General features: G+C 48.4%; 1 protein-coding gene across 1 annotated transcript in view; it reads right to left on the reverse strand.

Annotated features, from left to right (window-relative positions):
• The window catches only part of COPS4 (COP9 signalosome subunit 4), a 22,069-nt gene extending 10,959 nt beyond the window's left edge, over positions 1 to 11,110 (reverse strand). The window contains exons 1-9 of the mRNA XM_069743393.1: positions 10,960 to 11,110; positions 4,101 to 4,180; positions 3,815 to 3,966; positions 3,616 to 3,719; positions 3,380 to 3,533; positions 2,542 to 2,692; positions 2,128 to 2,298; positions 1,543 to 1,658; positions 1,363 to 1,447 (exon numbers count right to left, since the gene is read on the reverse strand). Coding sequence (XP_069599494.1) covers positions 1,363 to 1,447; positions 1,543 to 1,658; positions 2,128 to 2,298; positions 2,542 to 2,692; positions 3,380 to 3,533; positions 3,616 to 3,719; positions 3,815 to 3,966; positions 4,101 to 4,180; positions 10,960 to 11,033 — 1,087 coding nt within the window. The 5' untranslated portion in view covers positions 11,034 to 11,110. The remainder of the gene's footprint in view (positions 1 to 1,362; positions 1,448 to 1,542; positions 1,659 to 2,127; positions 2,299 to 2,541; positions 2,693 to 3,379; positions 3,534 to 3,615; positions 3,720 to 3,814; positions 3,967 to 4,100; positions 4,181 to 10,959) is intronic.
• Between the last annotated feature and the right edge of the window lie 686 nt (positions 11,111 to 11,796).

Here is an 11,796-nt window from a genome sequence, read left to right on the forward strand (position 1 = left end):
TTGTTGGCAGGCATAGTCTGTGACCGCTCTGAGCCAGCAAAGAACAGCGCTGAGCACAACAGGCAGGTAAGTAGCAACTACCTGTCGGTTTGTGGAAAAAAAAAAACTGTACCTAAGCACCAAGTCCTGGATATACCCTTTAAATGCTGGAATCGGAGTTTGGCCTTTTTTTTTTTTGGTCAGTATCTAACATAAGTATTTGTCAGCCAAAACCAGGAGATTGTGAAAGATGCAAAAGTGGTGACATGTTTCTCTTAAGGTACCGTCACACATAACGATATCGTTGCTTTTTGTGACGTAGCAACGATATCGTTAACGAAATCGTTATGTGTGACAGCGAACAACGATCAGGCCCCTGCTGGGAGATCGTTGGTCGCTGGGGAAAGTCCAGAACTTTATTTTGTCACTGGATCTCCCGCTGACATCGCTGAATCGGCATGTGTGACGCCGATTCAGCGATGTCTTCACTGGTAACCAGGGTAAACATCGGGTTACTAAGCGCAGGGCCGCGCTTAGTAACCCGATGTTTACCCTGGTTACCGTTGTAAATGTAAAAAAAACAAACACTACATACTTACATTCCGGTGTCTGGTCAGGTCCCTCGCCGTCAGCTTCCCGCACTGACTGGTGAGCGCCGGCCAGCCGTAAAGCACAGCGGTGACGTCACCGATGTACTTTACAGCCGGCGCTCAGTCAGTGCGGGAAGCTGAAGGCGAGGGACATGACCAGACATCGGGAATGTAAGTATGTACTGTTTGTTTTTTTACATTTACAACGGTAACCAGGGTAAACATCGGGTTACTAAGCGCGGCCCTGCACTTAGTAACCCGATGTTTACCCTGGTTACCCGGGGACTTTGGGATCGTTGGTCGCTGGAGAGCTGTCTGTGTGATAGCTCTCCAGCGACCAATCAGCGACGCTGCAGCGATCGACATCGTTGTCGGTATCGCTGCAGCGTCGCTTAGTGTGACGGTACCTTTGGACTTTTCCTCTGATTGTTAGCCAAAACCAGGAGTGCAACAATGAGGTAAAATACTGACTAAATACTGAATGTGTGAACGTGGCCTTTATCAGATACCGGCACTTACTGCAGGAGTGTAGCCAAGTGGCAGCGGTCCTCATAATACTGATTGTGTAGCCTCAGACGAAGCGGCACAAGGATTAATAGTATGCCATTAGGTCAGTGTGCAGGAAAAGTCACTAACAAATGGAGTTCAAGACGGACTGAGCTACAATCTAGCTTTTGGGTAAATACATTATACTAGTGAGATTTTAAAAACAATATAATGGCGTGGCAATGTTTGTATAGCTTTTCTCTAGGCTACAGGCTTCATTAGTCAGTACATAAGCCAAGTAACTTACTCTCAAAGTGAACAATGCCATCAATCTGATCAATGAATCCGTTCATTCTGCCTTCTGTGATCATCTGAGATGCGATCTTCTCCGCCTGTAACACAGATCACATTGCATGGCACGCAGGTTGGCGCTTACACTTACAGGATATCGGAACAGAAACTCATAAGCCAGAAAGTGGACACTCACCTTGGCAGCAGGAATTTCTAGCAATGCTCCAAGCTCCTCAAATGTGATATTGTTGTACAGTTTACTTGCGGACAGCAAATTATGTTCTATGACCGCTCTATCCAGGATACTTGAGCCTTAGTAGGAAACAAAAGCAAATGATATATGGGAGTTAAGCATGTTTTGTGTTATACATATGGATTGTACATAACTGCATCATGTTGACACAATTTACCATTCATAAGACACAATCACACAAGATTACATCACTCCGTTGCGAGCTTTAATAACATTGGTCCTTCACCAGTTCTGTCTATTTTGGCAGAGCTGGGAGAGACTGGCGTGATAAAACAAAAGTCGCAACTTTTTTTGCGCAAATATTTTCCAACTTTCCAAAAGCATCCAGAATTCTGGCTAAATTGCTATGATGAATCAGGGCCTAGCCCTCTATTCTCAGATTGTGGCTGTATTTTACCCCATAGCTTAGAACAGTGCCCTTATCACATTCATTCCTGATTTACTAAGTGCCGACATCACCCAGAATCAGCACAATATCACTGTGAACGATCGGGCGCAGTACTCTCTGATCCTTGCTGCATATCTTACCATCACCAGTAGTTGCTTTCTGATGCGGCATGAGCATAGCGGCAAATTCTTGCAGCTGGTTTCCCCGGATGATCCGGTCAAGGTACATCTTCTCCAGAATGCCATAGGCAGAAAGCTGTTGGCACCGCTCATCTTTAAACAGTGTTGCCAACATGCGTGAACGTTGCTGTCCTAGGAATAATAGGACACCATAAACTTCTGAACAAAACAGTCGCCATTATCCAGGTGACTAGAAAATAAATACATCAAAATGCTGGTCTAATAAGGGGTTGTCTAAAGTTCATTGGCATCATGAGTAGGGAATGGGGGCAGATGGCAAATCCACATCACTGCAGTCCAGTGTCACCTATGCTATTTAAATAGATGGGCAACCATGTCAGAACAGGAGACTTTTTTCATTTTCGTATGCCTTACCTGCAGAAGCGAGGATAGTGCAGTGCAGGGCATGCTTAAGTGCTTCCATCCGCTCCGTTTCGTGCACGATGGTTTTGTAGGACAGTTCGTTGTACCTCTGTGCAGCTTCTATGAACTTCCTCCTGTAGTCTAGGACCCTGGCATAGCATACCTAGGCAAGAGAAATGTATTGACTACACAGTTCTGTAGGCAAAAAGAAAATGTTCATATCTTTCCACAAATCAGAAAGGAGCTTAAAATGTTGTGCATTTGTTGCAAAAATTAAATTGAGTTTTTCCTAAACCACACAACGATGCAAATGAAATGTGTTTTAGGCTAGGTTCAGATTGCGTTAGAGCAATCCATTTAGCGCTAGCGGATTGCGCTAAATGCAATGTCTTTCGGGGTCGCGTTTAACGTCCCCGCTAGCGCAGATCCCCGATCTGCAAGAGCGGAGAACGGACCTCGGACGCTGCGCGTCACAAAACACCGGCACATCGCTAGCGATGCGCGTTACCATTGCTGCCAATGGGCGCGCTAACGGACGCGTTGCACGGTGTTAATTTCGCCGTGCAACGCTGTCCATTAGCACGGTCCCATTAACGCAATGGGAACCTAGCCTTATAGAAAGCCATTCACACATGCTGAATATTCCATATTTAAAGCATTACAGTCAGACAAGTGAATACAGGGTAACGATTTTCCAAGATCTTATATATATTTATGACCAAGTAGTGCAGGTAAATGTCAAATACTGTATCCTAGCAACACGTGAGCGTGGCTTGTGCCTAAAGAGAAATGTTACCCAGGTACAATGTGGTTCCACCTGAACTTCATACAGCACATAGTGCTCCATTACCTTGTAATGGATTTGTAGCTGCTCATTAGTGGACTCGTTCTGCAGCAAGGACGCCCGGTTTATGTATGCCTCAGCCTGTACTGGGTCATCATCCTCCAGGTACAGTCGGGCAATCTTCAGGTAGGTTTCCAGTTTGTAGTCAACATTGTATTGTCTTGAGGAGGAGACACAGTTATACAGTTAATACAAGAGAAAAGACATTTAGACAGGGTACATATATAAGCCGATAATCTCACTTCTGTCCTGTTTCCAATGGGATCCCAACCAGCACTTGTGCTGCATTTCTCCAGTCTTCTTCTTTTTCATAAATGGACGCCAGATGCTGTCTAATGGATGCGACCTGAAGGTAACAATTATGGGGAGTCTTACCATCCACATCAGATGCCCACCATGTAGGCAATTTTACAATTCAGAATATGTGGTCCGGCTTCTTACCTGTTCTTCGAAAGAAATGACTCGCGGCTGAATCTTCTCGAGGGTGAAATGATATATTTCCTTGGCAATACCATCCGGCAGACTTGGAAGATGTGTGCAGAAGTCTGTGAGCAGTTGGCGAGAAATCACTAGACTGACATTCTCGTTCACCACTGGAAACGGGATAAGAGCTCATTATCAGGAATCAAAACATTGGGAGTCATTTGTTTCATCTGCTTATGGTGGGCTGATGTACAGTCACTTTTCATTGTAAAATTACAATGTGTCATTTTACAACATAACTTACTTGCTTCAACAAAGGCTTTGAGAGCTTCAAGCTGCTCTGCACCAAGCAGCTGAAGGGCTTTCTCCAAAATCTGACGGTACCTGAAAAATGAGAAAGAATAACTGGATTTAATACTCCCACACATCTAGAAGTTATTGGATCATCTCTGAGAAACACCAGCGAACATGAGGACAAACACATTCCTGGGCTCCTGGTGATTTTCCGAATTTCTATATAGTGAGCAATTACCGGTCTATGTACAACCCAATGTGATGTGTGTATGACGTCACCATTTTGGCGACCCTTGGATTCAGCATTGTAAAGTGCAAAGAGAAAACAATCCACCTTCCAGTCCAAAAGTCATACGAATTACATGTCCTTTATTGAAACAGTTAAAAAGTATGGGGGAAAACATGTTAGAACTAGTGATGAGTGCAAGTGCTCGTTACTAGATTTTGCCTAGGGTGCTCGAGTTCCTGCGGCCACACGTTTTGTGGCTGTTCGATGCGGGGATTGCCCGTGTATCGTGCGATCCCTCCATGTTTTGTGGGGCGGGGACTCGAACAAGTCACTCGCTCACCCTAGGCAAACTTGAGTAACGAGCGCTTTTTATCAGCACTAGTTGGAACACCGAACGCATTAAGGGAAGCTGCATTCTGGAACTTGGTGTGAAAGAAAGCAGCTTGTGTTCAAAACGAGTTTTGCAATAAAGGACATTAATTTTTTTTTTATTTATAAATTTTGGACTGGAAGCCGTATCGTTTTCTCTTTGCACATTCAGATGCCCAGCAGTGGCAGGATTCCTTGCTTCCACACCGCCGGAATATACCTGGATACATCTCTAAGGGTGAGCTGGTTAGATATTAGTCTCTATTGTAAAGTGCTTGCCTCTCCGTTCCTCACACTGCTATACTATGTTTGTAATGAACTACGTTTGTGGTGGTCCTGCGGTCCCGGTGTTCTACACCACCCTTTCATGTAAATGATATGCTTTATATAATAAAAGGGAAGACCAAACTGATAAAGGAATTAATCAGGAGAAAAAGCAGCAAGTGTACGGATAAGATGCAGCATTCTATACAGCATGAGGCACGAGACAGGGAGACCCAGCACATGCCCACAAGTTACAATCCAGCCCACGCCAGCAAGTGATTCACTGACGCGTTTTGAACAAGTGGTTTTAATCATAGCATCTGTGATTAATATAAGCGCATCAGATGAATCGCTTGCTGGTGTGAGTTGGATTTTCATTTGTGGTCAATAAAGCCGTATATCTTTTATCTTCAGAAGAGTGCTGGACCTCCCTTTCTTGTAATGTAGGAATTCCTTACAAAAACACAATAAAAACTAATAAATAGGTCTAGAACAGACAAGCAGCGCTGGGACTACAGGACAGATCAGGGTCTGTTTCACCATTACACTTCCTGCTCATATACCGCCTTCTTTACGAGGGGATTTATCACCATGGCAGGTAGTGGCAGAGACCCTTCCTTCAGGGCTGTATTACTTCATTTATTGCAGCGGTTTTGGTGTCCTGCTATGTACATTGCACATATCCGGTCTCAGCCAGCGCACAAACCAGCTGATGGGTGTAGGACTGTGACAATAATGACCGATCACCAATATGTCGGTTCCAGACAACCCCTTTAACACCAACTACATGTTGGGCCCTGTTCATCGTTACATTTACAGCTTTTTTTGTCAAGTTTTTGCTGTTTATTTATGCCTTACAGTATATACTCGAGTATAAGCAGAGATTTTCAGCTGCTTATACTCGAGTCATTGTCCCAGGGGGTCAGCGGGGGAGGGGGAGCGGCATACTCACCTGCTCCTGGCGCGTCTCTGCATGTCCCATGGTCTCCGGCGCCCACAGCTCTTCCTGTGTTCAGTGGTCACGTGGTACCGCTCATTAAAGTAATGAATAAGGATGCGACTCCGCTCCCATAGGGGTGGAACCGCATATTCATTACTTTAATGAGCGATACCAGTGACCGCTGAACACAAGAACAAGCTGTCGGCGTCATCGCATCGGAGAAGCAGGGACTGCGCCGGGAGGGCAAGTATAACAGGGGAGGGTGAGCCATGCGATATTCACCTGTCCCCGTTCCACCGCCGCACGCCGATCCGTCTTCCGCGTCCTCTGGCTGTGACATTCAGGTCAGAGAATGTGATGACGTGTTTAGTGTGTGCGCCGCCCTCTGCCTGAGCAGTCACTGCAGAGAAACGGAAGACAAAGCGGCGCCCGGCAGTGGAACGGGGACAGGTGACTATCGCAAGTGTCGGGGGCCTGAGCGACGAGAGGAGAGTATGTCTTTTTTTTTTTTTTTTTTTTTTTTTTTAAATCGCAGCAGCAGCATATGGGGCAAATGTTTCTATGGAGCATCTTATGGGGCCATAATCAACCTTTGTGCAGCATTATACGGGGCACATTTTCCATGGAGCATCTTATGGGGCCATAATCAACCATTATGCAGCATTGTATGGGGCAAATGTTTCTATGGAGCATCTTACGGGGTCAATCAACCTTTGTGCAGCATTATATGGGGGCATTATATGGGGCTCCTGATTCAATATGGATATTCAAAAACACTAAAGGGAATCTGTCACCCCAAAAATTGTATATGAGCTAAGCCCACCGGCATCAGGGGCTTCTCTACAACATTCTGTAATGCTGTAGATAAGCCCCCGATATAACCTGAAATGTAAGAAAAAGAGGTTATATTATACTCACCCAGGGGCGGTCCCGCTGCGGACCGGTCCGATGTGCGTCACGGTCCGGGGCCTCCTATCTTCATACGATGACGTCCTCTTCCTGCCGCGGCTCCTGCGCAGGCGTACTTTGTCTGCCCTGTTGAGGGCAGAGCAAAGTACTGCAGTGCGCAGGCGAAGGTCAGAGAGGTACAGCGCCTGCGCACTGCAATACTTTGCTCTGCCCTCAACAGGGCAGACAAAGTACACCTGCGCAGGACCACGGCGGGAAGAAAAGAGGACATCATCGTATGAAGATAGGAGGAACTGGACCCGGACCGCAACATCCATTGGACCCGGAACGCAGCGGGTCCGCCCCTGGGTGAGTATAATATAACCTGTTTTTCTTATCTTTCAGGTTACATCGGGGGCTTATCTACAGCATTACAGAATGCTGTAGATAAGCCCCTGATGCTGGTGGCCTTAGCTCATATACGATTTTTTGGGGTGACAGGTTCCCTTTAACCTACTGATATCTCAATTAATTTTACTTTTATTGGTATCTATGTTTATTTTTGAAATTTACCAGTAGCTGCTGCATTTTCCACCCTAGGCTTATACTCGAGTCATTAAGTTTTCCCAGTTTTTTGTGGCAAAATTAGGGGTCTCTGCTTATACTCAGGTCGGCTTATACTCGAGTATATAAGGCAATATTTTTTGTTTTATTAGTTTGGGTCATTTATAAACCACTTTTTATTTGTTGCCTGTGTGTCAGTGTGTATGGTGTGGTGGTGGGTTTCAAATGTTACAGGCAGACTCATCAGTTTTTGCATAAACATAGTCCAGGCCCCCTAAAGTGAGTTTATATAAGCCAGTTATTTTTGCACAAATTCTGCTCCATTTTAGCATAAGGTGTATCTCTCTGCGCTACAGGAGTCTCAAAACAGATTAAAGACAGAAATAAAAATCATTTCAGATTTTGTTCAATATTCAATACCGTGTGTGCCATTTTAGAGTATTAGGTTTGTAAAAAAAAAAAAACGAATGCCATAACACAAAGAAATATAAGCGCCCATTTCTGTTTGAGGGTATGTGCACACGTTGCGGATTTGACTGTGGAATTTTCTGTGCAGATTCTGCATTTCTTGGCAGAAAAGGCAGGTCAGAATCTGCACCTTTTTTTGGTATGTGCACACGCTGCAGATTTCTTCCTTTTTTTAACCCCTGCATATTTCTATTATGGAATGGGTGCAGAAACGCAGCAGATCTGCACAAAGAATTGACATGGTCCTTTTTTGAATCTGCTGCGTTTTCCGTGTGGATTTTTCCGCACCATTAGCACAGCATTTTCTTTTTGCCATTGATTTACATTGTACTGTAAATCACTTGCAGATCTGCAGCGTTTCTGCGCGGAAAAACTGCAGTTCTGCAGGAAATCTGCAACGTGTGCACATACCCTTAGGCCATGTTCACACCATCCTTTTTTTAATGCGGAATCGCCGCGATTTTCCCGCTGCGGGTCCGCAGCTGTTTTCCATGCAGGGTACATTACAATGTACCCTATGGAAAACAGGAACTGCTGTGCCCACATTGCGGAAAATCCCGAAAAAAGCCGCGCTGAATAGCTGCGGTAAAAAAGAAGTACCATGTCACTTCTTTTTGCGGAACTGCAGCGGTTCTGCACCCATAGACCTCCTTTGTGAGGTCAAACCCGCAGTAAAACCCGCAGATGAAAAAAATATCTGCGGGTTTTCTGCGGTTTGTGGTGCAGAACCGCTGCAGTGTGGCTGCCCCCCCCCGTGCCCAAATCCCACCCCCCCATGCTCCGATGCCACCCCCCCCCGGTGCCCTCATCTCCCCCCCTTATACTTACCCGGCCTCCCGGTGTCCGTCCGTCCGTCTTCTCCCTGGGCACCGCCATCTTCCAAAATGGCGGGCGCATGCGCAGTGCGCCCACCGAATCTGCCGGCCGGCAGATTCGTTCCACAGTGCATTTTGATCACTGAGATATAATCTCAGTGATCAAAATAAAAAAAATAGTAAATGACCCCCCCCCCCCCCCTTTGTCACCCCCATAGGTAGGGACAATAAAAAAATAAAATAATTTTTTTTTTTTTCCCACTAAGGTTAGAATAGGGTTAGGGTATTTTCAGCCATTTTAACCCTAAAAACTTCCTAGAAAACACACAGACTGCATAGAAAACTGCATTAAAAAAACCCACTAAAAAACGCATCAAAAAACACACCAAAAACGCATAAAAAAAAGGACCTGCGTTTTCTGCCAAGAGCTGCGGTTTTTAGTCCTGAAAAAAAGGAGGGAAATCAGGAACGTGTGAACATAGCCTAAAAGGGAATCTGTCGCCAGGTTTTGCTACCTCATCTAAGGGGAACATAATGTAGGGGCAGAGGCCCTGATTCCAGCGATGTATCAGCACTTGTGATACAATCAGTTGTTAGATGTAGCAGAGCTCAGAAAGCTGCCCCCTCACCCACACCAGGCCTTCTGTGTATATTGTCTATTGACAGTGAGCTGCTTATCACAGAAGGGAGGTGGTCGGTCTAAAAGGCGTGTGCCCTGTACTCCAGCAGTGAATCTCCAGGTGATAAAACCTTCATTGTAAATAAACAATAACACAGCCTACTAAGCGACACTGGAGACATGAGCCCACCGATGCCTCACGTCCCCCTCCCTGGCAGAAACAAGCCCACCGATGCCTCACGTCCCCTTCCCTGCAAACATGAGCTCACCGATGCCTCACTACCCTCTCCCTGGAGACACGCGCCCACCAATGTCTCACTTCCCCCTTCCTGGAGACTCGAGCCCACCGATGCCTTACATCCCCCTCCCTGTAGACACGAGCCCACCGATGCCGCACATCCCTCTTCCCTGGAGACACGAGCCCACCGATGCCGCACATCCCTCTTCCTTGGAGACACGAGCCCACCGATGCCACACATCCCTCTTCCCTGGAGACACGAGCCCACCGATGCCACACATCCCTCTTCCCTGGAGACACAAGCCCACCGATGCCTCACATCCCTCTTCCCTGGAGACACGAGCCCACCGATGCCTCACATCCCTCTTCCCTGGAGACACGAGCCCACCGATGCCGCACATCCCTTTTCCCTGGAGACACGAGCCCACGATGCCGCACATCCCTCTTCCCTGGAGACACGAGCCCACCGATGCCGCACATCCCTCTTCCCTGGAGACACGAGCCCACCGATGCCGCACATCCCTCTTCCCTGGAGACACGAGCCCACCGATGCCGCACATCCCTCTTCCCTGGAGACACGAGCCCACCGATGCCTCACATCCCTCTTCCCTGGAGACACGAGCCCACCGATGCCGCACATCCCTTTTCCCTGGAGACAAGCCCACCGATGCCTCACATCCCTCTTCCCTGGAGACACAAGCCCACCGATGCCTCACATCCCTCTTCCCTGGAGACACAAGCCCACCGATGCCTCACATCCTTCTTTCCTGGAGACACGAGCCCACCGATGCCTCACATCCCTCTTCCCTGGAGACACGAGCCCACCGATGCCGCACATCCCTCTTCCCTGGAGACACGAGCCCACCGATGCCTCACATCCCTCTTCCCTGGAGACACGAGCCCACCGATGCCGCACATCCCTTTTCCCTGGAGACAAGCCCACCGATGCCTCACATCCCTCTTCCCTGGAGACACAAGCCCACCGATGCCTCACATCCCTCTTCCCTGGAGACACAAGCCCACCGATGCCTCACATCCTTCTTTCCTGGAGACACAAGCCCACCGATGCCTCACATCCCTCTTCCCTGGAGACACAAGCCCACCGATGCCTCACATCCTTCTTTCCTGGAGACACAAGCCCACCGATGCCGCACATCCCTCTTCCCTGGAGACACAAGCCCACCGATGCCTCACATCCCTCTTCCCTGGAGACACAAGCCCACCGATGCCTCACTTCCTTCTTTCCTGGAGACACGAGCCCACCGATGCCTCACATCCCTTTTTCCTGGAGACACAAGCCCACCGATGCCTCACATCCCTCTTCCCTGGAGACACAAGCCCACCGATGCCTCACATCCCTCTTCCCTGGAGACACAAGCCCACCGATGCCTCACATCCCTCTTCCCTGGAGACACAAGCCCACCGATGCCTCACGTCCCCTATCCTGCACACAGGAACACACATTATGCACTCACTTCCCAGCCAGGTCCTTGTGTGAACCGCTGGAGCTCATAAGCTGAGTGAGATCCTGTCGGACAGAAGCCGCCATCTTGATGCTTCTTTAGCCGCTTGACATGCCCATGACGTCATGAGCCAGCGACACACCGCCTACTGCTTTCCGGCCGCTCGGAGATGCCGTCTGTCAGAGCTACGGACGCCGCCGAGTTCAGTCAGGAATAGCTGTGCGACAGTCTGCCTCTGCTGGACGCTTATGGAATTACACTTTTACAGCAGAAAACGCTAGGCAATAGAGAACCGCACGGCAAAACACGGGACTCGTCAGCCGCGCAGCGCGGAATAATGTCAGCTCCCATCAGACAAACAAAATGGTGACATGCTCTACCCATTAAAAGTTTATCCCCATCACGTAAATGTGCCGCCATCTCAAGAAATGACGCTGCTTCTTGTGCCGCTGTCACTGGAGAGGTTCTTGGAAAATGGTCACACCGATCAACTCTCCGCTGACAGCGACACAGCTGAGCCCGGGAGATGCGAGTCCCTATGGTGGGATACGCCACGTTTACAGAACATCCTGCAGATGAGCCAGAAATCCTGTATAATGGGAATCATAACGGTGCAGCGGGCAAAAGGTGTACGGCGGGGCGGGCAACGGGTGTACGGCGGAGACGGCGACGGGTGTACGGGGCGGCGGGCGACGGGCGTACGGCGGAGACGGCAACAGGCGTACGGCGGAGACGGCAACAGGCGTACGGCGGAGACGGCAACAGGCGTACGGCGGAGACGGCAACAGGCGTACGGCGGAGACGGCAACAGGCGTACGGCGGAGACGGCAACAGGCGTACGGCGGAGAC

The sequence above is a fragment of the Ranitomeya imitator genome, chromosome 1, assembly GCF_032444005.1.
Source record: "Ranitomeya imitator isolate aRanImi1 chromosome 1, aRanImi1.pri, whole genome shotgun sequence".
Lineage (NCBI taxonomy): Eukaryota > Metazoa > Chordata > Amphibia > Anura > Dendrobatidae > Ranitomeya > Ranitomeya imitator.